General features: G+C 44.4%; 1 protein-coding gene across 6 annotated transcripts; it reads left to right on the forward strand.

Annotated features, from left to right (window-relative positions):
* The first annotated feature begins 560 nt into the window (after positions 1–560).
* Positions 561–27560, forward strand: RNF19B (ring finger protein 19B). Of its 6 annotated transcripts, none has more exons than XM_051832080.3 (9): positions 562–1327; positions 12551–12756; positions 15720–15864; positions 18623–18785; positions 19240–19354; positions 20367–20507; positions 22084–22291; positions 25812–25943; positions 26705–27560. In XM_051832080.3, the coding sequence occupies exons 1-9, from the start codon at positions 687–689 to the stop codon at positions 26724–26726; spliced, it is 1773 nt and encodes a 590-aa protein (XP_051688040.1). In that variant the 5' UTR covers positions 562–686; the 3' UTR covers positions 26727–27560. The 6 variants fall into 6 exon arrangements, with proteins under 6 accessions (XP_051688039.1, XP_051688040.1, XP_051688036.1 ...); XM_051832076.3 differs by having other exon boundaries at positions 26755–27560; XM_070078807.2 differs by having other exon boundaries at positions 15723–15864.

Genomic DNA, 27560 nt, shown 5'->3' on the forward strand with positions numbered 1-27560 from the left:
GTTAAGAAATCTGTACTCTATTCTGTAAATTCCTTGCCAATAGGGGATCCTGTCTTACCCAGTAATGCCTCAAGCTTTGTATATGCTCAATGAATGAATTCTTTATTAATTAATGCCGTTTGGTTAATAAACAGCATCAAAAGAAATGTCTGGAAGGTGGACCAGCTGGAAATCAACAACTCATCCATCCCTATTTTTTTTTTTTCAGATACAGTAACTGAAAGATCATTTGCTGGAAGTGGCAGTCATCCTGTGAGGAACAGCATAACAGAAAGTCTACCTCGGGGCTCACTGGGGGTAGGGGTGATGGAACCGCGGGCTGGGGGCCAGAAGGCAGCTGAGTGGGTCTCCCTCGGAGTCGATACAACATGGCGGCTCTGGAACCGCCTGACTCGCAGGAGGCGGAGCTCCGCCCAGATCGCTCGGCCCCGCCCCGCTCGGCCCCGCCCTGCGGCCGCTCGGCCGCGGCCCCGTGGGTTGTGAGGTGTCTGAGCCAGGCGCCTGCGCAGTGGGCCGCGGCGCGTGGGGCGGAGGCTTTATAACCACTTCGTAGCGGCTGCTTGGCTTCTATCTCCGGGAGGGCGGCTGAGGCGGCGGCCGCGGCGCCGGCTGGGGGGGGCGGGGGGCCGCTGAGGCGGGAGCTGTGGCGGCGCTGGGCGCCCCTGGCTCCTCGGCCTCTGCGGGCCATGGGCTCCGAGAAGGACTCTGAGTCGCCGCACTCCACATCCCTACACGCGGCCGCGCCCGACCCCAAGTGCCGCAGCGGCGGCCGGCGCCGGCGCCTCACCTTCCACAGCGTCTTCTCCGCCTCGGCCCGCGGTCGCCGCGCCCGGGCCAAGCCTCAGGCCGAGCCGCCGCCCCCGGCCGCGCCGCCGCCGCCCGCCCCGGCCCCGACCGCGGCCCAGGCCCCGCCGCCCGAGGCGCTGCCCGCCGAACCGACAGCCGAGGCCGACGCGGAGGCCGCGGCGGCGGCGGCGGCGGCGGGGCCCGGGTTCGACGATGAGGAGGCGGCGGAGGGCGGCGGCCCGGGCGCGGAGGAGGTGGAGTGTCCGCTGTGCCTGGTGCGGCTGCCGCCCGAGCGGGCCCCGCGCCTCCTCAGCTGTCCGCACCGCTCGTGCCGGGACTGCCTCCGCCACTACCTGCGCCTGGAGATCAGCGAGAGCCGGGTGCCCATCAGCTGCCCCGAGTGTAGCGAGCGGCTCAACCCTCACGACATCCGCCTGCTGCTAGCCGACCCGCCGCTCATGCACAAGTACGAGGAGTTCATGCTGCGCCGCTACCTGGCCTCGGACCCCGACTGCCGCTGGTGCCCTGCCCCGGACTGCGGGTGAGCGCGGGGGCGTGGCCGCGGGGGGCGGCGAGCGGCGGTCCCGAGGAGGGAGCAGGTGAGGGATGACCGGTGGGTGGGTGGGTGGGTGGGGAAGGCGGCACCTGCTACGGGGTGGGAACCAGAGTCACCCGGCTAGCCCAGACAGGTGGGCTCAGCACCCCACCCTTGCCCAGGGACGGGAGGGGAGGGCCAGACGGAGCGGTCGGCGATGGGAAGGGAACTGTCCATCAAGTCGGGAGCCAGGGAGAGGACGCCTCGGTCCAGAGGTGCGGGGGGATGTTAACCAGAACGCAGAAGGGGTGTTTGGCCAAGCGAGAAAGGCGCTGAGCACTGTGAGGGCAGCGCTTCCGAGGGGTGTGTCCGTTTGGCTAGGGGCAGACTCGGCACTGCAGGAGAAGGCACGTTCCTCCTGACAGCCACCGACTGCTGAGCGTTGGGAATGGCACTAGAGGAAGAAGACAGCTCCGAGGGATGGACAGACCGAGAATCAATGGGGCACTGAGAGGAAGGATGCCCAGAGGCTGCTCTGGTGGGAGAAAATGTTCTTCCAGTCCCTTTGATCTTGAGCTCTTGATGACAGAATTAAAATATGCAGTGTCTGGAGAGACATCCTACCACCACATTTCCCCATCTGAAGCTTTCCTCGGACACTACCGCTCACCCCCTTAAAAAAAAAAAATGTGGATTTGTTAGTGTCCGTGCATCCCATGAATGGTTGCAGGCAGCCAACAGGGGCTCATCAAAGTGGTTGGGAGTCAGACTGCTCTTACCTGCTCCCTGACCTTGAACAGATCATTTCATTCTTGTGTGTCATGTTTTGGGAGACTCTTTGCTTTGGGTAAATATAATGCTAGTAAAAAGTTGTATAGCTTTGAACTGTAGCCTTTATAGCAAGACTGTTCTGAGATGTCCACAATGCTTTTTGTGGATCCTTTTAAAAGGAACTGTCATAGAAGTGTCTCAAAGAGTACGAAGTTAACCATTTTTTTTTTTATTCTGCCAAACTTGTTTAACAGTGGTGTTGTTTAACCTCTCTGAGAGGGAGTTTCTAAATTTTTGAAGTGTTGTGGTCAAAGGTACTGTGTTTATGGGCGATCACTTTCACTTTCAGTTAATAAGTATCAGGAAGGACTTTGTTAGGCTCTTGGAAGAGTTTGCTTATGTCAGGTGGTCTTAATTGGCCCTTTAAGGTTAATAGTGTTCAAGATTTTCAGATATTGTTTGATCTGCTTTCTGAACTAAAAGGATACTAACAAAAGAACACTGCATGATTAAAGAGTAGCATATTAAATTCTTTTTGAGATGTAGGTGTTCTCACATTTTAAGAAATGTGGCATCATTGGTCATCTTTCTGGAAAAGCTTCCCTCTTTTTACCTCTCTAAAGTCAGTCTGTCTTTGCTAACATAAATAGGGACAGAAATTAATTGCAAGCTTGGTGACAATTCTAAGTGGTGATTTAGAAGTTATTAAAGAACTAGGCCATTTCTTATTTTAGACAAGCACTAGATTATTATCATTGAGGTTTTTTTTAATTTGTTAAAATAATTATAATAATGATATAAAAATCCCCACCACCACCTTAAAAAGGTGATGTTTGGGAAAAGAATGAACTGGCATCTCAGTACCTGTGTGCCAGGCAGACATATGATCCTCTCAGAATTGTTAGTTAGATTTGATATAGTTTTACAGATGAGGAAACTGAAGTTTAAAAAAATTGAGCGACTTATGCCAGGTCATACATATAACTAATAAGAGGTGGAACCAGGCTTGGAACACTGGTCTTAATTCCAACCAAGCCAATATTCTTTCTGCTCAGCCTCTGTTTTAAAAAGCACTGGTTTGAGGCAGACATCTGGCACAGAAGTTAAAATGCCCGCACAATATGTTGGGGTACCTAGGTTCAGATCCTGGCTCTACACCCTGTTCCATCTTCCTACTAATCCTTATCCTGGAAGGTGGCAAATGAATGGCTCAAATACTTGGGTCCTTGTCACCCCATGTGGGAGACCTGAATTGAGTTCTGGGCTTCTGGCTTTTGCCAGGATCAGGCCCAGCTTTTGGGGTGTGAACCAGTGGATGGGAGCTATCCCTGTCTGTCTCTTTGTCACTGTCTCTCTGCCTTTCAGATAAAATAAAGCAAATCACTGTGTTGTCAGCATTACCCGAATGCTACTGTTTGTACGTGTTCCTTAATAGTGGTCTAAGGACAACATTGACAAAGCTAAGGATGCTACTACAGTTTGGTTTCTTTTTTTTGCTTTTATTAACAATCTCCTACCTACCTTATTTTTCTTGTCTGAAATAGGCCTATTCCTCTCCTGATTTGAGAGGCTTGATATAATGTTAGGAAAGTGTTTTTGAGATGTTCAGTTGAAGTTAGTTACAGATAAACAAGGGAGTAACTTTAAAATTCTGTCACTTTTCAAACTGTTGTCTGAATTCCCTGTGCACACATGTGTGTGTGTATGTGTGTGTGTGCCAGGAAAAAAGCAGCTTTTGTGCACTTATTGAGTGCTGTGGTTTCCCCTTATGTATTTTGTTCCTTTATCCTGGGCCTGGTAAAAATCGTGCTTGAGCCCTATAAGAGAAGCCCAAGCCCCAGTTAGCTCCCCTTCCCACACCTGACCACCTTTACTGCCCACAGATGAAGCCCTCCCTCTTCCGTGTGTGTTTGGCAAAGTAAGGGGGTCAAGTAAGTGATCTTCCCGAGTTCTGATTGTTAAAGTGACTTATTTTTGTTTATAAATAAAGAAGCCAGTTCACATTATTTAATAAACTAAATATACTATTACCAAGAATAATCTTTAAATGTACTTTCAAATGATAAAATTAGATCAGAATACAAATAACTGACACTTTTATGGTTTCTTGTAGTCTTGACTATAATCTTATTCAGATATAATTTTATTTTAGTCCCATACAAGTAGATGGCAATAAATGCATTTGTAAAGGAGAAACCAGAGAAATTTAAGTGTGTGGGGCCTAATATTTCATAGCTAATAAATGGTGCGGTTGATCCTGTGTCTCTGCTGAAGCATATTTTTTCAGAGACCCCCAAATCGTGTAAAACATTGTAATATGTAACATAAAAATCCATGATGCTTTCCTCTGAAGTGCCCTATTCCCAATCTTTAAATCCTTCCAGAGTCTAGGAGACTGAGGAATAAGCAAAGTAGGCAACAGAATTTCCTGACATACAGGAGGAAATCTTCTGTATAGACGCATAGGAGATAAGGCTATCTTGACCTGAATTCTTTGTGCAGGTCTACAACTCCAGCCTGCCATTGCTGCCTCCGTGCTCTGTAGAGGTTTCCCCCACCCCCTAACCTGACCCCAGCAGACAGTGTCAGCCATTGGCCTTCCCAGACAACTGGACTAGATCAGGCCATATGCACAATGTTTTGTTCATCCTCAGCACATTTATGACGAGAGCAAGTTCCCTGAACGAGAAAATTTTCACAATGGAAAAATATTTCCATTTTGAAGCCTTCCTGGACGTCTTTTCCTTTTTTAAATTCCGTACCTCTTGTTCCACAACTCTACCCTGCATCTCCTCGCCTCCCTTCCCCTCATCTGTACCGTCCTCTGGCCCAGTACATTTTTTTTTTTTTTTTTACTTGAAAGAGTTACGCAGAGAGAAGGAGAGGCAGAGAGAGAGAGAGAGAGAGAGAGAGAGACGGGTCTTCCATCTGCTGGTGCACTCCCCAAATGGTCGCAACGGTCGGAGTTGTGCTGATCTGAAGCCAGGAGCCTGGAGCTTGTTCCAGGTCTCCCATGTGGGTGCAGGGCCCAAGAACTTGGGCCATATTCTACTGCTTTCCCAGGCCATAGCAGAGAACTGGACTGGAAGTGGAGCAGCCGGGACTCAAACCAGCGCCCATATGGGAATGCCGGCACTGCAGGCAGCAGCTTTACCCACTATGCCACAGCACCAGCCACTCCCCTAATTTTTTAATTATTTTAAAGACATAGGGACAAATGCAGGAAAATCCTTCATTCACTGGTTCACTCCTCTCCTCTCTCTCTCCTTTTCCCTCCCTCTCCCCCTCTCCCCCTTTCCCTCTCCCCATCTCTTTTACCTCCTTCTCCCAAATTAATAAAAATATAGTGATTAAAATGCCACTTAGGATGCCCACATCGCATATTGGAGTACCTGAGCCTGAGCCCTGGCTCTGCTTCTGATTCTGGCTTCCTGCTAATGTACACCCTGGGAGGCAGCAGGTGACACTTCAAGTAATTGGGGTCCCTGCCACCTCTGTGAGAGACACAGATTGAGTACTGGGCTCCTGGCCTGGCCCGGCCCCAGCTTCATCTGTTGTAGGCATGTGGGGAGTAAACCAGTGGTTGGAATATTTCTGTGTCTGTCTCTGCCTTTCAAATAATAAAGTAAATAACTAAAGTAAAAATTTTAACAAGTTTTAAGAAATAAAATGTTCATTGACTACTAGATATAGATGGCTTTTCATGATGTCTTTAAAATTTTACTTAGTCTATCATTTAAATTCCCTTATAGTTTGCAACCACCACTTTTTTTTTCTATTTTTTACCTACATCAGTATTTCCCAAATTACGTTATAAGTGTTAACTTGAAAGAAAAGTGTTTTGTGATCAATTAAGCTTGGAAAATACTGTGTTAAACAAAATACATTTCTCAGAGCTTTTTAGAGTCTTTAAACATGCTAATATTCACTGTAACTCTTACTAATGCTAATATGTAGTGTAGCTCTTCAATATGGTATGGTTTCCCCAAACTTAGATCATTCTGGGTCATTTTACTTGGTTTTCTGTGGCATCTTTAAGGCTGACCTCAATACTTTTTTGGGTATTTGCTATTTTCTAAACCCTTTAACAGTTTTCACCCTGGCTTGCCTTTGGTTAGTGTCCTTATTTAACAATGAATTTTGTGTTCTGAGTAGATTGAGAGTTCACGTCTAGACTGGAAATCTAAATCCCAACTATTTTTGTAGTTCTCGGTACAAAGTTTTTCAGTTAGGTTCCAGAAGAATTGGGGAGTAAGTAGATTTTGATGAGTAAGCAGCATAGTTCTTGGAGGTGCACAGATGAGATTGGAAAAGGATGGTGATTGTCCAGCAGATACTTTTGAGAATGACAGAGTGCTGGCCGGCGCTGCAGCTCAATGGGCTAATCCTCCGCCTGCAGCGCCGGCACACCGGGTTCTAGTCCCAGTTGGGGCGCCGGATTCTGTCCCGCTTGCTCCTCTTCCAGGCCAGCTCTCTGCTGTGGCCAGGGAGTACAGTGGAGGATGGCCCAAGTGCTTGGGCCCTGCACCCCATGGGAGACCAGAGAACCACCTGGCTCCTGGTTTTGGATCGGTACGGCGCCGGCCGCAGCAGCCACTGGGGGGTGAACCAATGGAAAAGGAAGACCTTTCTGTCTGTCTCTCTCTCTCACTGTCCATTCTGCCTGTCAAAAAAGAGAGAGAGAGAATGACAGAGTGCCAAATCCTGGGCAAGTACTGGATATTACAGAAAGAACTTAGAAATGGTCTTCTTGCAGAGAGATTGGGTGGGTGGAAGAAACAGATGATTGGCAGGAAATTGTACTGTGATAAGTATCGAAGAAAATATAGATACTTTTAGATAAATTGAATACGTTTTGCATGAAGGTGGTGAAATTTGATCTGGACCTTCAACAATATGAATAAGGGGCAGTAGTTAAGCTACCACTCAGGACAACCAGTTAAATTGGCAACTGGGACACCTTCATCCCATATCGAAGTGCCTCGTTAAAGCCCCAGTTCCTCCTTGTCTATCCAGCTTTCTGCTAATGCACGCCCTTGGAAGGCAGCAGGTAGGCAATGACTCGAGTGGTTACATCCCTGCCACTCATGTGGGAGACTTGGACTGCGTTCCCAGCTCCTAGCTTTGGCCTGGTCCAGCCCTGGTTGTTGTGGGCATTTGGGGAGTGAGCCCAAATGCCCACAGAGTGAAGTGTCTGTGTGTGTGTGTGTGTCTTTCAAATAAAATTAAATGGAAAAATAAAAAAAGATTAGGAATGGGAATACACACCTGGCAAAGATGAGAAGAAAGAAAAAGGTCTTTTAAACCTGAGTATTATGAACAAATACATGGCAGCAGTCTGGAGTCTAGTTTGGTTAGCTCCTGGAGGCATACTGTGGGGAGCACAATCTGGAAAGTGACTGGAGTTCTGTTGGGAAAGGTGGACTGGATTCACAGTGATAAACCTAAGTAATTCACGTAAGTTTAGTATTGAAGGATTTTTTTCCTTTTTTGTTAAAGGTTTTTGTTTTGTTTTGTTTTGTTTTTTTTTTTTTTTTTTTTTTTTTTTTTGACAGGCAGAGTGGACAGTGAGAGAGAGAGACAGAGAGAAAGGTCTTCCTTTGCCGTTGGTTCACCCTCCAATGGCCGCCGCGGCCGGCGCACTGCGGCCGGCGCACCGTGCTGATCCGATGGCAGGAGCCAGGAGCCAGGTGCTTTTCCTGGTCTCTCATGGGGTGCAGGGCCCAAGCACCTGGGCCATCCTCCACTGCACTCCCTGGCCACAGCAGAGGGCTGGCCTGGAAGAGGGGCAACCGGGACAGAATCCGGCGCCCCGACCGGGTCTAGAACCCGGTGTGCCGGCGCCGCTAGGCGGAGGATTAGCCTAGTGAGCCGCGGCGCCGGCCTGTTAAAGGTTTTTAAGCACAAGAGCAACTTCATGATAGATGACCTCTGGATAAGAAATATGGATTGGAGTAGGGAATAAGGAGACCAAATTGGAGCATCTTTGAGTTGTCTGGCCTAGAGATGGGTCTGAAATAGGGCAAGAAAAAGGAAGACAGGAAGGGTATAGCTCACTGTGACAACTTGTCCCTCGTCTGCCGTCCTTACACATACTCAAGGTCCATTTGTAAATCATTGAACCTAGTTAAGTCACATGGCTTTGGGAATAGGAAGTACAGACATAATATAGGAACACATTTTTTTTTTGTCAGTGTCTGTAGGAACATGATCAAATATATACTAAAGGATATTTTCCAGGGCTGAAGTTAGGTAATGCTTATGAGTCTAGCTTGTCACATTAAAAATCTTTTTGAAGATTTCTGAAATTATTAAGCAAAAGTATGAATTTAAGGAAGGAAGAAGATAGGTTTGTATCCCTAGCAGAATATAATTTCCTACATTATCTTCTTTTTAGCTTGGTTAAGCTAAAACAGCAGGGTACAGGAGAAGCTCCAGTATAGAACTTGGAAGGGAAGTTATAAGATGGTCAAAGCAGATTTGGTCTCAAGGATAAGGGTCTTTTTGTTTTCTTTTCAGCTACTGATGAAGATTGACCTACTCAGAAATTAGGGATTTACCTATAAAATTGGTCTAAATTAAATTTTCAAATATATATGGTTTGTTGTAAGCCTACAGATACATGGATAAGCTTTAGAGAGGAGTGATGGTTCAGGAGAAGAGCTCAAATGCCCTAAGGAAAGTCAAACAAGCAAGAGATCTCTGTCATCCATTCAATATAGGGATTTTGAAAATGAGCAGCTGCTGGCGCTGTGGCATAGCAGGTAAAGCTGCTGCCTGCAGAGCTGGCATCCCATATGGGTGCCAGTTCAAGACCCGGTCCACTTCTGATCCAGCTCTTTGCTATGGCCTGGGAAGGCAGTAGAAGATGGCCCAAATCCTTGGACCCCTGCATGCAGGTGGGAGACCTGAAAGAAGTTCCTGCTTCCGATAAGCTGCAGCCATTGTGGCCATTTTGGGAGTGAACCAGTGCATGGAAGACCTCTCTCTGCCTCTGCCTGTCTGTAACTCTGCCTTTCAAATAAATAAATCTTAGAAAAAGAACATGAGCCAATAGGCTAGAATCCTGGAGATTAAAAAGTAGATAATTTTCCTTGCATCCAGTGTGGTTGGGAAGGCAAGCATATAAAAAGATAATTACAGCATTATATGATGAGTGTTATTTAAAAAAAAAAAATGTGTACTGGCACAAAGTAGGCAACCAGCTGCCTAGAGAGACTTACGAGATTTTATAAAGAAGATGACATTTGAACTGGCTCTTAAATGCATATTTTACCAGGACAAAAGTAAAGATAAGACAGTTCTTGGCAAAAGAAATAGGATGTGTAAAGGCCAGGAAATAGGACTTAAGTGTTTTTACACCATATTTTTCAGGACAAGATTGAAAATGCAGTTTTAGAACATGTTTAGCTGCACTTGAAGGTGACAAGCACTTATACCTCCATTTGGAAAACAGAAGCTAAGGCTTGAAGATTTTAACTAGCTCACTGTCATGCAGTATGAGTCAGAGGCAAGAGCTCAGACCAGGCGCTCAAAAACAGGAATGCCTGGTCTCGTGCCCTGAGTAATTCTGTGTCATAGTAATAGATTGCTGTGGATTCATGAGTATTTGGGGTTATTTCACTTCCTTGAAACCAAATTACACATTCAAAATTGACACTGTCAATCCTATCAAATGTTTTTCTTTAAAAAAAAAAAAAGGAATCTGTCAATAAATATTTACTCCCACTATGTGAGAGCAGGAATGGATCATGAAGTCTTCAAGGCTGCCTGACTAGTCTAATTTGTGTTTTTTCTGAGATCATCCAGTACCTTTCCCATTTAACACAAAATAGCCAAGCAAGTTACTTTCTTTAGGAGACACATGTTTATCATTAGTAGTTATTTGGCAGCTAGGTGGGATAAATTTGCTCCCAACTCCTACATGATATGAATCATTTGCATTCACGCATTAATCCATTCTCACATTGTTCTTTCTGAGTTTTAATGCAGCTTGTATTATATAATATAGGGATACATAGTCATTTACATTTTCAATATCATTCTTTAATCAATTTGCAGAATCTGTGATAAACCAGAGGACTTGAATTGCTATTATGAATATCTAGTATACTTGCAAGTAAATAAGTAAATTGTAGAATAAATCCAAGAAAATGTTATTACCTATTTGAATAAATTGTTGGAAGTCTTGGGATATGGGAAGGTGTGGAATAGGAAACAATAAAGCAAAGATCACAACACCTAAGCCTGTAATCATTGATCTGTTTAAAATTGTGTTCTGAACTTTCACAACATTTTCATTTGTTTCTTTGAGTTACTTTTTAAAAGACTTTAAAAACTAGTGCCCACTTGTTAGGGTTATCTGAGCATTTTGTTGACATTGTAATTCATCAGAAAGGCTAACAGTTGTAAATAGATTAGATTATTTGTGGGATACTAATTCTTAGTAAATGAATTATAAGAAACATAGTGATGCTAGTGTTGATAAATTCTGAATTGCCTATATTTACATTAAAGAAGTATCAGAAGATAGGAAATATGACTTTATGTTGTATTAATTAATTAGTAAGATAGATGGGTAGTATTCTTGAATTCTGGAGCCTGTCAAGAAAGAAGACATAGAGTTGACTTTTTTTTTTTTTGGACTGGCAGAGTGGACAGTGAGAGAGACAGAGAGAAAGGTCTTCCTTTTGCCATTGGTTCACCCTCCAGTGGCCGCCGCGGCCGGCGCGCTGCAGCCGGCGCGCCCCGCTGATCCAAAACCAGGAGCCAGGTACTTATCCTGGTCTCCCATGGGGTGCAGGGCCCAAGGACTTGGGCCATCCTCCACTGCACTCCCTGGCCACAGCAGAGAGCTGGCCTGGAAGAGGGGCAACCGGGACAGAATCCGCGCCCCGACCGGGACTAGAACCCGGTGTGCCAGCGCTGCAAGGTGGATGATTACCCTAGTGAGCCGCGGCGCCGGCCTGAGTTGACTTTTTTTAAAGTATCAAAAACTGAGCTTTATTTTAGAAAAATAAGTTAATTTTCTTTCTTTTTTTTTTCTTTTTTTTTTTTTTTTTTGAAAGGCAGAGAGAAAAGGACAAACAGAGGGACAGACAGAGAGGGAGAGGTTTTTCCTTTAACAACCAGGGCTGGGCCAGGGTGAAGCCGGGAGCCTGGAACTCAATCTAGATCTCTCACATGGGTAGAAGGCACCCAAGTACTTGAGCCATCATCTGCTGCCTCCCAGAGTATGCACCAGCCAGAAGCTGGATTGGAAGCAGAGGAGCCTGGACATGAACCAGGTGCTCTCACTGTGGGCATCTGAAACGCAGTCCAACCACTGTGCCAAATACCACCCCAACATGTGCTTTCAGTGGAAGTGTGTCTAGGGCTGTTGTCTCTCAGGCTGTGGTCAGACCAGCTTCACTGGAATTTAAAAGTTAAAAAACAGGAATAAGCCTAGCAGTTAGGAGATCTGTGTACCATATTACAGTGCCTGGGTTTGATTCCCAGCTCCTGCTCCTAATTCCAGATTCTCACCAATGCAGATCCTTGGAGGCAATGGATTCCTCTAGTAATTGGGTTCCTGCCACCCACTTGGGAAACCAGAATTCCCAGTTCCCAGCCTTGGCCTTTGCAGGCACTTGGGGGAGTGAATCAGGGAGTGCTCCCTCTCTTTCTCTTGGCACTCTCTCAAAAACAAATGTTTTTAATTAAAAAGTATACTTTAGTTTTTGCTATAGCTCTGTATTTAAAGTTATGCCCTTTTTTGAAAAAAAAAAGATTTTTGTATTCATTTGAAAGGCAGAGAGAGAGATCTTCCATCTGCTGGTTCACTTCCCAAATGTCCACATTTTGTCAGATCTAGGCTGGGCCAAAGCCAGGGAGCCAGGAACTCCATCTGGGTCTTCCACATGGGTGGCAGGAACCCAAGAATTTGGGCCATTATTTACTACCTTCCTAGACACACTATTAGCAAGCTGGTTAGAAAGTTCAGTGTAGCCAGGACTCAAACCAGGCTCTTTGATATGGAATATGGACATCCCAAGCAGTGACTTAACCCAGTGCCACAACATCCACCCTTAACGTTATATCCTTTCATGCAAAAATTTCTAATCTCTTTTAATGCAGCAAACCATCAAAAAGAATAGTTTTGTACCCTGTTATTTATGAAACTGATGTAGCAAACTGCTCCCAAAGCAGCTTAGACTATTATTTAATAAATGCTAGAAATTCAGGCTAAATGTATTTTTTGCCACTTTTTCAACAAGTAAATGATTGTATTTTTTGGTATATCAGGAAGGAATGTACTTTTCACATAGGATATGTTTTATAGTGGTCAGGCATGTGCATGTATGGGTTTTCTCTGCATATTTAGTGGTGGGGAGATGCCAATACACTTAATCCTAATGATGAATGTTTTGGTTAGATGACTGTTACCTTACTGGTATCTCTTCCTGTTTCCTTACCCAGTTATGCTGTTATTGCCTATGGCTGTGCCAGCTGCCCAAAGCTAACTTGTGAGAGGGAAGGCTGCCAGACTGAGTTCTGCTACCACTGCAAGCAGATATGGCATCCAAATCAGACATGCGATATGGCCCGTCAGCAGAGGGCGCAGAATTTAAGAGTTCGGACCAAGCACACTTCGGGTCTCAGTTATGGGCAAGAATCTGGACCAGGTATAAATTAGTGTTATCTCATTTTCATTATTTGATATTTCACGTGAACCCAAAGCTGGAAGAGATCATCTTACTATATAACCTAAGTATTCTCTGGAATCAGAACAGAAAATGCCATTTGGTTATACTTCTAGTATTTAATATATAGCTTCCTTCTCTAACCATAATGGGTTACTCAACTCACATAAAACTGGAACACAGAAGAACCAACAAAATCTCTAGGTTCTACCTTCTTATTAATATGAGGGTACTTCAAAAGTTTGTGGAAAAATAGAATTATAAGCATATTTTGATATAAACACTTTTGAAATCCATGCATGTTGTTTTCATAATCATATTTTCCATTAACTTTAAAAAATATTTATTTGGAAGGTAGAGTGATACAGAGAAGGAGATCTTCCATCTACTGATTCACCCCCCAAATGCCCACAGTCAGAGCTGGGCCAGGCTGAAACCAGGAACCAAGTACTTGGACCATCTTCTGCCTCCCAAGCACATTAGCAAGAAGCTGGATTGGAAGTGTGGGGTAGTCAGGCTTTAGACTAGCCTCTCTAATGGGAATGTGGGCATCCCAAGTGGCAGCTTAACCCTCTGCATCACAACACCTGCCCCCATGAACTTTTGAAGACTTTTTATATAAAAGTAAATTTAAAAAATTTTTTGTACCAGAATTTATCTTTTAATTCTGTTTTCCATGAACTTTTTGAAATACCCTCATGTATCTTAAGTTGGAGAACAATTAGATCCTTTTGTCTGGAGACTTTTCCAAAGCTTTCATTGTGATTTAAAAACATTTAATTAGTGTTAAACCTATATTGTTTACCTCCGTGCTTTAAGTGCATCACTGCTTTTGGAGGTAGGTACATATTAAGAAAAGAAAAAAAATTTTTTGACAGAGTTAGAGAGACAAAGAGAAAGGTCTTCCTTCCATTGGTTCACCCCCCAAATGGCCACCATGGCCAGAGCTACACAGATCCGAAGCCAGGAGCCAGGTGCTTCCTCCTTGTCTCCCATGCGGGTGCAGGGCCCAAGCACTTGGGCCATCCTCCATTGCCCTGCCAGGCCACAGCAGAGAGCTGGACTGGAAGAGGAGCAACCGGGACCAGAACCCAGCGCCCATATGGGATGCCAGCACTGCAGGCTGAGGACTAACCAAGTGAGCCACAGCACGGCCCCAAGAAAAGAAAAATATTTTTTTAAAGATTTACTTATTTATTTGAAAGTCACAGTTATACAGAGAAGGAGAGGCAGAGAAAGAGAGAGGTCTTCCATCCGCTGGTTCACTCCCCAGTTGTCTGCAACGGCTGGAGCTGCGCCAGTCGGAAGCCAGGAGCCAGGAGCTTCCAGGTCTCCCATGTAGGTTCTGGGGCCCGAGGACTTGGGCCATCTTCCACTGCTTTTTCAGGCCATAGCAGAGAGCTGGATCGGAAGTGGAGCAGCCGGGACTAGAACCAGCTCCCATATGGGATGCTGGCACTGCAGGCTGCGGCTTTACCCACTACACCACAGTGCTGGCTCCAAGAAAATAAAAATATTAATATGGATTAATGATTAACTTTAAAAGGAGAAATGTTACACATTCTGTTCCAACCTTGACAAGTCAGAGTAAACCTATTTTAAAATGTTAGTGGGTTTACTACTTTTTATAAATGTACTTTATTTCACCGATGTCATTTGGGAGAGGCTAGTAGGAAAGATTCTGAAATTACTTTTTCCTGGCACAGCATAACCTCCTAAATTTTCATTTTAGTAGGATAGTTCCTAACTTGCTGTGAAAATTAACAGGTGCACATGACATAGCATACCCAGTTGTTTTTACATTTCTTTTTAAGATTTATTTATTTATTTGAAAGCTAGAGTTACAGAGAGGCAGAGGCAGAGAGAGATCTTCCATCCACTGATTCACTCCCCAAATGGCCATAATGGCTGGAGCTGGGCCAGGAGCTTCTTCTGGGTCTCCTACTCAGACCATCTTCTGCTTCTCCCCCAGGCCATAGCAGAGAGCTGGATCGGAAATGGAGCAGCCAGGACTTTAACTGGTGTCCATATGGAATGCCGGCACTGCAGCAATGACTTTACCTGCTATACCACAGTGCTGCCCCTGTTTTTACATTTTCTTTTTTTAAATTATTTTTTAAAAATTTTCAAAGATTTTTTAAAATTTATTTATTTGAAAGTTACACAGAGAGGCAGAGAGGGAGGGGGGAGGGGGGGTCTTCCATCCACTGGAAGACCATTCACTCCCCATTTGGCCACAACAGCTGAAGCTGTGCCAATCCGAAGCCAAGAGCTTTTTCTGGGTCTCCCACATGGGTGCAGGGGCCCAAGGACTTGGGCCATTTTCCACTGGTTTCCTAGGCGATAGCAGAGAGCTGGATTGGAAGTAGAGCAGGCGGGACTCAAACCAGCACCCAAATTTGATGCCAGCACTGTAGGCAGCGGCTTTACCTGCTACGCCACAGCGCCGACCCCTACATTTTCATTTTAAAAGTATCAGTGGAAGAGACTGAATTGTGTTAACAAGTCACATAATATTTGTTGACTCTGAACAATTAATGCTTAACTAATTAATGCTTAACTAATGCTTTTCTTTACTGGAAGTCGATTCTAGGCTTCAGATTATTCTTCTGTAGGACTCTGCTTTTAAATATATCAGCTGGTGGAAATTCCATTTTTCTTGGAACCATCTTTCTCTCTAGGGAATGCTTCTTCCTCAGAGTATGGATCAAGTGCTGTATAAGATGCAGGTTACTAGGATAGGCAGCTCAGTACGAGACAGGATCTGTTTTATGAGAATTCCTGAGGTCTAGACATAGCCAACCTTCCAGTTAAGTGGTTGCACAATTTGGAATCCTCTGTTATAAGTTCTTGACTACCTACTCATTTCTTATATGTTCTCTTAAATTAGGTAAAACTGGGTTTAACAGGGGTATTTTTCTACCCATCCTTCCTTCCCTCCTTAGCAGATGACATCAAGCCATGCCCACGATGCAGTGCTTACATTATCAAGATGAATGATGGAAGCTGTAATCACATGACCTGTGCAGTATGTGGCTGTGAATTCTGCTGGCTTTGTATGAAAGAGATCTCTGACTTGCATTACCTCAGGTAAGATGGGAAATGTGTCCATTCCTTATACTGAATTAGGCGAAATGATGTCAAAGAGATACAGTTGTCCTCTTATTGTAGAATATAGAAGCTAAAAGTTCTTTTAAAGCGCATCTCTGGCCGGCGCTGCGGCTCACTAGGCTAATCATTCGCCTTGCGGCTCCGGCACACCAGGTTCTAGTCCCGGTCGGGGCACCAGATTCTGTCCCGGTTGCCCCTCTTCCAGGCCAGCTTTCTGCTATGGCCCGGGAGTGCAGTGGAGGATGGCGTAAGTCCTTGGGCCCTGCACCCCATGGGAGACCAGGAGAAGCACCTGGCTCCTGCCATCGGATCAGCACGGTGCGCCAGCCACAGCGCAGCCGCGGCAGCCATTGGAGAGTAAACCAACGGCAAAGGAAGACCTTTCTCTCTGTCTCTCTCTCTGTCTCTCTCTCTCACTGTCCACTCTGTCTGTCAAAAAAAAAAAAAATTTTTTTAAAAAAAGGGCAGAAAAAAAAAAAGCACATCTCTGATTATGTTTTTCTCCAGCTCAGAAACTGTCAGGGACTGAGCCCATTAATTTTTAGATCATATCTTATTCCCCCCAGCCTAGTTTTTAAAGCTTTGGGTCTAATCTGCTTTTCTAGCTTTTTCCATTTTGTTTTCATTTACTTTTATACTATATTCCAGATCACCTGGGCTTGCTGTTTCTTGTGGGTTTTTTATTTTTATTTATTTATTTTTGTTTCCATTATCTTGCCACCATACTTGTTTGTATTTTTTTCTTAGCCTGGAATGCTTTCTAATCATTGCCACCTCTCACTGTCCCCCTTTTATCTCAGTTTGGTCAGTCTTACCCACTTAAATACTTTCATATCTTTCCTAACTTTTCCTGCCTCATTCTTTATTGACATTCCTTTATCTTTCATTACAAATATCACTGCTTTCTATTTCATGCATCTATCTAATCTACAGTATAATTTTTTATTTATTTATTTACTTACTTATTTGAAAGAGTTTCAGAAAGAGATGGAGAATCAGAAAGAGAGAGATCTTCCATCCACTGGTTCACTCCCCAGATGGTCATAATGGCCAGGCCAAAGCCAGGAGCTTCTTCCAGGTCTCCCACATGGATAACAAGGTTCCAAGCACTTGGGCCATCTTCTTCTGCTTTTCTCAGGCCATTAACAGGGAGTTGGATCTAAAGTGGAGCAGCCAGGACTCAAATTGGCACCCATATGGGTTGCTGGCATTGCAGGCAATGGCTTTACCCATTATGCCACAACATTGGTCCCTATAAATTTCTTAAAAGCAAAGTTATGACCTTTTCAGAGTTTACATGTAGTGAGTTTCTAAGAAATTCATTGAATGAATATTAAAATATTGTCCTAGAAGAGTTAATATTTGTAAGCTTGTATTTATTGTATAGAAGAAATATCTTCATTTTTCAGTTTGAGTACTTAACTGTTTATCGGTCAGTGGGGATAAAGAGATGAATAAAGATATGATTCCTCCTTTCCTCTCTGTCTCTCTCTCTCACTGTCCACTCTGCCTGTCAAAAAAGAAAAGGCTGGCGCCGCGGCTCAATAGGCTAATCCTCCACCTAGCGGTGCCGGCACACCGGGTTGTAATCCCAGTTGGGACGCCGGATTCTTTCCCGGTTGCCCCTCTTCCAGGCCAGCTCTCTGCTGTGGCCCGGGAAGGCAGTGGAGGATGGCCCAAGTGCTTGGGCCCTGCACCCCATGGGAGACCAGGAGAAGCACCTGGCTCCTGCCTTCGGATCAGCACGGTACGCCAGCCGCAGCGGCCATTGGAGGGTGAACCAATGGCAAAAGGAAGACCTTTCCTCTCTGTCTCTCTCACTGTCCACTCTGCCTGTCAAATAAATAAATAAATAAATAAAAAGATATGATTCCTGCTTTTGAAATACCTATTCCATCAGATAGGAAAGAATACAAAAGGGAATAAGCAAAAATGGTTGGGCAAAGAAAGCCTGAGTATGAAAGTAGCCAAATTGAGTTTCAAACTGACAGAAGGTGTGGTAAGATTTTTTATATCCTTTCCCAGAAGCATGGTTTGTAGTATCTTTAGGGTGTGGTAGGGCATAATGCCAAAAACTACACCAATCAAAACGTTCATTAGCTGCATGACGTGTGTTTAAATGAGGTGTCAAGTACACAGGCTATGCAAGATCCCAGGTGGTGTCAGTTAAAGAAGCTGGTTCTGGGCCAGCATTTGACCTAGCAGATAGGATACCCACATCCCGTACCAAAGTACCTGGCTTCAAGTCCCAGCTCCAGCTCTCGATTCTAGACCTGAATTGAGTTCCCAGCTTGGCTCCCAGTTTCACTCTGGCCTAATCCTGGCTGTTGTGGGTGTTTGGGAAATGAACCAGTGGGTGGGAGCTTTCTTTGTTAGTCTTTCTCTCTCTCTATCTCTGTCTCTCTCCCTTCCCCTTTCCATGTCGTTCAAGTAATAATAATAACTTAAAAAAGAAGCTAGGTCAGTATTGGTGGATTAGAGAAGACAGAGTTCAGCAGAGAAGAATAAATAGGGTTTCAATTCTAGGGGCCTGTGTTTATTAAAAAAAAAAAAAAAAAAAAAAAAAATGGAGACCAGAGCTTTAATAGTCTGGGCTTGTCCTTTGCTCTCCCTTGTCTACATTTCCTGTGACTAACTCACACCTATTAGAAAGAAGGCTGTTGCTCTTATCAACTCCTCTGATTACAATAGTTGCATTTTAAATATTGACATTAATTTTAGCATGTTTCCTTTGCAGCCCCTCTGGCTGTACATTCTGGGGCAAGAAGCCATGGAGCCGTAAGAAGAAAATTCTTTGGCAGCTGGGCACATTGATTGGTGCTCCTGTGGGAATTTCTCTCATCGCTGGCATTGCCATTCCTGCCATGGTCATTGGCATTCCTGTTTATGTTGGAAGGAAGGTAAGACCTGCTGGGTTCTGTGCCTGTTCCAACTTCAGGTTTCTTGGTAAAAGTCTGAGGAAATGAGAAGCAGCTTTTATTTCAGAGCAACCTGAAATCAGCTGATTCTTAGATAAAAATAACCTTAATTTCTTAAGTGGATTTCATAAATCCCCATGACATCTGAAAGTTCTTATTAACATCCTGGACCTGGCTTGTCTCAGTGACTCCAAGGTGAATGCTTTTTTCATTTCCCTGAGTTACTTTGTCTTTTCTTAACTTTTTCTGTATTAATTTATATTTTCTACGTCTGAATTAGGTTCATATTTGGGAAAGATTCTTTCAGGAGTGAAGGATATGTTTTATATTCATTACTTATAAATTAATATTCACTTGACCTTTTTTTTTTTTTTTTCCTTAGCAAAAGACTAATGTCTTATACTGCTGACCTGGATTTTCTTTTTTTTATTCTTAGATTCACAGCAGGTATGAAGGAAGGAAAACCTCCAAACACAAGAGAAATTTGGCTATTACTGGAGGAGTGACGCTGTCAGTCATTGCGTCCCCAGTGATTGCTGCAGTCAGTGTTGGTAAGCCAGGCGGGACCACACTTCCTCTCCCAGCTTTCTGACTTTATTGATTTAGCCCAGACGTTTCACCCTGGAGACATCTACGCTTTGTGCCAAACCCACTCACAGGATAGTGAATACTATTAGCACCATTACTGCGGGTATTTTTTCAGGTTTTTAGCCACACTAAATTGTCAGAGAGTAGGATGTTTTATTCTAAAGTTAGTCTGGCACATAGAAAAAGTCAAATTAAAGGAAAGTAGTTAAAGTCCTAGTTTCTCCCCTTTCATCTTCTTCCTCTTCCCTTTGCTATGGGACCCAAAAAGTTACTCTTATTTTTGTTTAAGTCCTCATGATATTTTGGGAGGTATAAAGGTTTGTTTTAGAAAAATAGTAATATAGCTATCAGGTCATGAGGTTGCCAGTGTGTCAGAAGCACTTCTGAGTCCTGCATATATTAATTAATTCAGTCCTCACAAAAACATCAGCATAATTATAACAGAAAGGTGCAGTAATTTCCCCAAGGTCACTTAGCTGGGTCATGAGTCAAAGCGCTTAGACTTCAGATCTTGTTCTCTTAGAACAGCTAAACCATTCTTCCTCACATAGCAATAAGATTTTGGAATTAACACTTGGGGTGGATGGGGGATCCTAAAACCCTAGCAATTATTTAATGTTTGATTCTTGATTGGTTCTTGGGTTATCACCTTAACAGGGAGTAGAAGGGAAGAAATGAAAGCAACATCTATTTACTGTGTTTGGCATTACACACACCTTCTCATTTGATCATTTACTACCCTGGGAAGATAGGTGTAAGGTCATCATACAGCTAGTAAATTGTAGCCAAGGTTCTAATCCAGGCCTTTCTGATTGCAGTTCTAGTCATTATTCTGTTAAACAAAGCAGCCTCTGTGGGAAAGTCATCTTCTGTCTTTTTGACTTAAAAAAGTGGTTTGTCCATGCCTGCGTGGGCAGGTGTATTTGGGACCATTGCAACTTGATGACCTGCTGATGTCTCCTCCTCTTCCCCCAGGTATTGGCGTCCCCATTATGCTGGCATATGTGTATGGGGTTGTGCCTATTTCTCTCTGTCGTGGAGGTGGCTGTGGAGTCAGCACGGCCAACGGGAAGGGAGTGAAAATTGAGTTTGATGAAGATGATGGTCCAATCACAGGTAAAAGAAATATTTTTAAGATATATTTATTTATTTGAGGCCGGCGCCGCGGCTCACTAGGCTAATCCTCCGCCTAGCGGCGCCGGCACACCGGGTTCTAGTCCCGGTCGGGGCGCCGGATTCTGTCCCGGTTGCCCCTCTTCCAGGCCAGCCCTCTGCTGTGGCCAGGGAGTGCAGTGGAGGATGGCCCAGGTGCTTGGGCCCTGCACCCTATGGGAGACCAGGAAAAGCACCTGGCTCCTGGCTCCTGCCATCGGATCAGCGCGGTGCGCCGGCCGCAGCGCGCCAACCGCGGCGGCCATTGGAGGGTGAACCAACGGCAAAGGAAGACCTTTCTCTCTGTCTCTCTCTCTCACTGTCCACTCTGCCTGTCAAAAAAAAAAAAAAAAAAAAAAAAAAAAAAAAAAAAAAAAAGATATATTTATTTATTTGAAAGAATTAAGAGAGATATGGGGGGAGAGAGAGAGAATCTTCCATCTGCTGGTTCACTCCCATGATGGTCGCAATGGCCAGCGCTAGGCCAGGCCGAAACCAAAAGCTTCTCCAGGTTTCCCATGTAGATAGCAAAGACTCAAATACCTGGGCCATTCTCAGCTGCTTTTCCCAGGCCATTAGCAGGAAGGTGGATCGGAAGTAGAATAGCAAGGACACGAACCAGCACCCATATGGGATGCTAGTGTCAGACAGTGGCTTTACCTGCCACACCACAACACCAGCCTCAAAAGATTTTTGTTTCCACTTGAATTTATGGGACACAAGATTTAAAAATCAGTAAAATTCAGCACATTTGACAGAGATTATCATTGAGTTACTTTGTAGGGGATAAAGTATTTTTAGCTTTTCATTTTGTTCTAGAGTTATTAGGTTAATTCCTCTGGTACTTGCATCTGTGTGGCATGTACAAACTAGTAGAACTTCAAGTATGCTGGTGGTAGTGGTGAATACAATCGAGTCTTGCCTTTGCTCAGTACTTTATAATTTTCAGAGGACTCTACACAGTTATTATCTCACTTTTTTCAACAGCTCTCTGAAGAAGGGCAGGGGCTATTATTATCCCTTTTTAAATAGGTACTTCTGTACTTCTGTCTACTCTTTAAGAGCTTCTGCAGAGCTGAGACTCTAGGGCAAGTCTTCTGACTTCTACTTTAATGTCCTTTCTACTTTACTGCATTAACTAACCTGAGGCATAGAGATCCCCAAAGGTTTCTCAGTCTTCCTGCTAACATCAGCATATGACCTAAACATATTTTGAAATATTCATTTTGATTAAATGGAAGCTACAATGTAGTAGAAAGAATAGTGGACCTAGAATCAGAATTGTAGTTTTATGTGACTGTGACCTTGGACAAGTCAGTTCTAGTTTCTTCATCTAAAATAACAGCAATTAATGCCTAGTTATTGAGAGGATTAAATGTGAACATAAGCTAAAACACCTGACATGTGGTGACTATGCATAGTAGCTGTTCATTAAGTGAATACTTCAGGACTTTTTTACATGAACTGCTCCGTGGTGAAGCCATTGCCCACCACACAATTTTGATGCTGTGCAGTCTTGATTGTTTTGTTCTATCCCCAGTGGCAGATGCCTGGCGAGCCCTCAAGAATCCCAGCATTGGGGAAAGCAGCATTGAAGGCCTCACCAGTGTGCTGAGCACCAGTGGAAGCCCTACAGATGGACTCAGTGTTATGCAAGGCCCTTACAGTGAAACAGCCAGCTTTGCAGCCCTCTCAGGGGGCACATTGAGTGGCGGCATTCTCTCCAGTGGCAAAGGAAAATACAGCAGGTAAGCAAATAGATAATTTCTGTTACCTATTTTCAATTATAAGAAATAATACATTAAGCCATTTCTATATTCCAGGCTTGTCCCATATATCATCTCATTTTGATTTAACTGTCAATGTTTCTTTTTTTTTTTTTAAGATTTATTTATTTATTCAAGAGAGAAGAGAAAGAAATCTTCCATCTGTTAGTTCACTCCCCAAATGCCTACAATAGTCATGGCTATTATAGTGGATGGCAGGGACCCCACTATTTAAGCCATTGCTGTTGCTTCCCAGGGTATACATTAGCAGGAAGCTGGAATTGGGTGTGGAGCCAGGACTTGAACACAAGCACTTTGATATGGAGTCAGACATCCCAAGTGGCATCTTTTTTTAAAGATTTAGTGGGGATGGCGCTGTGGTGTAGTGGGTAAAGTCCCTGCCTGCAGTGCCAGCATCCCATATGGGTGCTGATTCAAGTCCCGGCTGCTCCACTTCCAGTGCAGCTCTCTGCTGTGGCCTGGGAAAGCAATAGAAGATGCTGCGTGGGAGACCTGGAGGAAGCTCCTGGCATCTGGCTTCAGTTTGACCCAGCTCTAGCCATTGTAGTCATTTGGGGAGTGAAGCAGCAGACGGAAGACCCCTCTCTCTCTGCCTCTGCCTTTCAAATAAATAAATAAATCTTTTTTAAATATTTTATTTATTTATTTGAAAGGCAGAGTTAGAGGGACACAGAGAGAGAGAGAGATCTTCCATCTGCTAGTTCACTCCCCCAAATGGCCAGAAGAGCTGGAGCTGTGCCGATCTGAAGCCCAGAACTTCTTCCAGGTCTCCCATGTGGGTGACCGGGGCCCAAGGACTTAGGCCATCTTCCATTGCTTTCCCAAGTGCATTAGCAGGAAGCTGATCAGAAATGGAGCAGTCGGAACTCAAACTGGCACCCATATGGGATGCCATTGTTGCAGGCAATGGCTTTACCCACTATGCCAAGTGGCATCTTAACTACTGTGCCAAACACCCACTCCTAAAGAATAATCTTGACTTTAGATCCTCCCTATATGCCTCAGGTAGGAAGAGCAAACATTTTTTCTTTTCTTCTTTTTTTTTAATATTTATTTGAGAGGCAGAGTTACAGAGGGAAAGAGGGAGAGGTCTCCCATCCGCTGACTCATTTCTGAAATGGCCATAATAGCCAGAGCTGGGCCAGTCCAAAGCCAAGAGCCAGGAGCTTCTTCCAGGTCTCCTACGTGGGTACAGGGGCCCATGCACTTGGGCCATCTTCCACTGCTTTCCCAGGCCATTAGCAGGGAGTCGATGAGAAGTGGAGCAGCTGGGACTCGAACCAGCACCCATATGGGATGCTAGCACTGCAGGTGGAGGCTTAACCTACTATGCACAGCACTGGCCCCCAGCCATTTTTGTAGCATTCCTAAGACTGGACCTTCCATTAGCCTTGTCCTTGGCTTTCAGTTGACCATTTATGCTGTATCTTGTTGGCTTATATACTGTGATCCTGATTACCTTCCTAGTCCCATTTGATAGATAAGGAAAATAAATTCTGTGAAAACTGAGAAAATGAATTCTGAATTCATATTGAGAATATGTAAAACTTGATGACTAAAAAGATTGTGACTTGCTTCGTGGTCATATTCAGAGGAGCATAACAGATGTTATGAGAAGGATTTAGTTGACTTCACTGGAGAAGAGGAGCCTGGTTAGGAATAAAGGTAGGGCAAAGCAGGATGGGGAGATAGGGGAAATGGCTGCCTTCAGCTATCTGAAGGGGCTTCACCTGGGAAAAAGATAGGACTGCCTTGAATCCTGCCAACAGGTAGGTTAAAATGACTTGGCAGAAACTAGAGGGAAACTAATTTTGATTCAGTATAGAGAAAATAGGAAAAAGCCATGTAGAAGCTCAAAGAAGCAAAGAAATACCTTGGTACATACTGAGCTGCTTATCCCTGGAAGTGTTTAAAGTAAGACCAGATGGCCATTTGGCTATTAAAAGGATTCAAGTAACAGATGGCAGGTGGACTGGATCCCACACCTGAGTGCTTGTCACCTGGGAGTGTCTTAAAAATAGATTTTAGGGCCCTGTCCCAGAATTAATCATTTAAATCTCCTGGAGTGGAACCTAGGAAGTGGTTTTGTTTTGAAAAAGCTCCTGAGTTGATTCTAGCATAGCCAGTATGTGAATGAACATCTGCAAACCACCTAGGTAGGTGGCCCTGAGCAAGACTCTTCCAATCCTGTGGCAGAGCTGAAACTGGAACCCACATCTGTGACTTGGTGTACTCTTCCATTGTATTCCCTCATTTTCCTGGGCCTTGGCGAATTCTTGAAGGGCGTCTGAGGCTGGAACAGCAGAGCAGAGGTGCAGGCAAAGGGTGGAGGCTGCTTGAATGTGCAGGTGGCAGGATGGAGGTTGACCTGTCTGTGTCTCATGCTTCTGCTGTCTCTTGTTAGGGAATCCCACCCCCACACGCTGGAGTAATCACCGCTGTGCTTCCTTAGAGCAACACCCCTGTAAATAAGCAGACAGACATAATTGGAGACTGACTTGCTGAAACTGCAGCTTAGTCAGTCCAGCTGTTCCAGTTCTGTGAAAGCCTTTCTTTTATAGGAAGTGAATGAGTCAGATGGGTTTGACTGTGAAACCCATTATGAGGAAATACTTAAGTGTGCAACAAAGTGGTGTCGGAGCCAAGAAAGGAAATAGTTACGGGTTCTCAGCTCTGAAGCACAATTGAGAAAGTGCTGCTGTACAAGGAGGGAGGAGGTTGGCTCCTGTATGTCCTTTCATGCTATGACCTGGAAGTAATTTGATTGCTAAATGTCCAAGTTCCTATTATGCACAAGGCGTGGAATATAAAATGTGAATGAGATGTGATCTCTCCTTTTGTGGCACCAACAGATTAGTGGGAGAGAGATGCATAAATTGATATGATATAGATAGGTATAGGCTGGAGGTGACTGGTTTGCTGAGAGAATGAGGGAGAAAATACTTCCTTTGTTGTCAAGGACTAATAGGTGTAAGTTTTTAGTTACAGAAAGGAAACTTCCATAGAGTGGGGGAATAGCATATACAAAGTCATAGAGGCATAATATGTAAATTGGAGTGACTGTGGTTCTGGACCTGTGGTGAGAGATGGAACTGGAGAGAGAGCTTCATGGCAGATCAGGAAGACCTTATGTGCTCCTTGACAATAAGAGCCAAGAGTTAAAAGGATTGTTAGTGAGTGAGTCTTTGTCCACTCTGGCACTGGTCTGGAGGTCATTTGACCTGGACTTCAAGGGAGTCCAATTGCATTTGAGGTCTTGAAGTTAAGGAGTAGCACTGGGGGTAGAAAGGAGGGGACGATTTCAGTAGATGATTTCAGAAAGAAAATGTGTGGGAATGCATTTGAACTGTTTGACAATTGGAGAAAATGAGACAGATCATCACAGTTTGCAAGAGACTAATGAAAGAGATGTGTGCCAGGAAGCAGACTGTCTCAGAATACCCAGGTCTCCTATTAACTCAAACGTCCCCTCTTTACACAGGTTAGAAGTCCAAGCCGATGTCCAAAAGGAGATTTTTCCCAAAGACACAGCCAGTCTTGGTGCAATTAGTGACAACGCAAGCACTCGTGCTATGGCCGGTTCCATAATCAGTTCCTACAACCCACAGGACAGGTATGTGCACAGTCAGATGCCCAGGAGAGGTTGCAATTTTTGTTCAGGTACTAGGTCCTCAGAAACTCAATGCCTTATGTCAGGGCTGTGTGTACCATCTAGTGGGGTATGTAGTGTGCCCTGAGAACCCACTGAACACATTCTTAGCATTAGAGTGTTTTTTGGCATCTCTTGATTCTTGTTGTTAGCACTTGATTTTTAGCAATTTCTTTTTCCTTTCTCTTCCTCCCTTCCCCCCCTCACTCTGGTCCTGGCTGTTGCAACAGTGTGTAATTACACGGCACTTAGAAAGCTGGACTATTTATTGTTCATTGATGTCTGAGAGTCTAGGGGTTCTGTTCACCATTTGCTTTGTACGGTTTTCATAGCCTGTTTCTCTTTTATTTGAGAAGCTAGCGAGTGTATCTGGCATGGAGTAACTGTGATAATACTTAATGTATGGATTCTGGTTTTTAATTATGGCATAGTAGTAAAAAGCTACAGATTTTCTTATTTTGAGTAAGACAATATGAGGCTCTGACCCTCCGTTGGATTTTGGAAGCACTTTTCAGATGTTTAAGGAGACTGGCTGAGTGCACATGCGTCCGTGTGTGTGTGTGTGTGTGTGTGTATAATTAGCAGAATTAATTACTAATTGCTCTTCTCCATCTTATCTGACCATTAGGTTAAAATTTTGTTTTTGCTAAAAGTGAGCCTTAGTCCAGTTTACCTATTTTTTTGAACTTCCTAATCCTGGACCCACAAACTGCTTTTATCAACAGGTACAGCATGACCCATGCATGACTCAGCAAAGTGGATTTTGTCTCCACAGAGAATGCAACAACATGGAAATCCAAGTGGACATTGAAGCCAAACCAAGCCACTATCAGCTGGTGAGTGGAAGCAGCACAGAGGACTCACTTCACGTTCATGCTCAAATGGCAGAGAATGAAGAAGGTGGCGGTGGTGGCGGCGGTGAAGAGGACGCCCCCTGCAAACACCAAAACTGTGAACAGAAAGACTGCCTGGCCGGCAGACCTCGAGACATCAGCCTGGCCCAGCCCGAGAGCATCCGCAGTGACCTGGAGAGCTCAGATGCACAGTCCGATGATGTGCCAGACATCACCTCAGATGAGTGTGGCTCTCCCCGCTCCCAGGCCGCAGCCTGCCCCTCGACCCCCAGAACCCAAGGTGCACCAAGCCCAAGTGCCCATAGGAACCTCTCTGCCCCAGCTGAGGGACAGACTGTCTTGAAGCCAGAAGGTGCAGAAGCTAGAGTATGAAATGGAATGACTACTCCTGTTCTGAGAAGCACATTTGTTGTAACTGCATCTTTTGGAATCTTTTTTTGGAGGGGTGGTGGGTTGGGGATTTATGTATTTTATTTGAGATTCTCTGGTCACAGGTTTACCCCAGGGACATTCTGAGAAATTTGCAATTTCTTAACAGATAAAACATGAAAATTTTACCCTTAGCCCCCCTCCTCTTCCCCCTCCTTTTTCAGTTTTAATTTATTGGTTAAACTGATGTTGGCAATCCATGAGGTGTGTCAGAATGTACATATGTATGTGTGTATATTGTATGTATGCTAACATTACTGAAGGATACATTTTAATAAAGATTTCTGTCATAATTCAA

Source organism: Oryctolagus cuniculus, chromosome 7 (assembly GCF_051225735.1).
Source record: "Oryctolagus cuniculus isolate XC-2025 breed Fujian yellow rabbit chromosome 7, ASM5122573v1, whole genome shotgun sequence".
Lineage (NCBI taxonomy): Eukaryota > Metazoa > Chordata > Mammalia > Lagomorpha > Leporidae > Oryctolagus > Oryctolagus cuniculus.

Bases quoted from the DNA above. Each gene is read 5' to 3' on its own strand.
- RNF19B (XM_051832076.3), top strand. From the start codon at position 687: ATGGGCTCCGAGAAGGACTCTGAGTCGCCGCACTCCACATCCCTACAC. The intron at 1,328-12,550 runs GTGAGCGCGGGG...TTCCTTACCCAG, and splicing joins TGCCCTGCCCCGGACTGCGG to TTATGCTGTTATTGCCTATG. The intron at 12,757-15,719 runs GTATAAATTAGT...TTCCCTCCTTAG, and splicing joins TGGGCAAGAATCTGGACCAG to CAGATGACATCAAGCCATGC.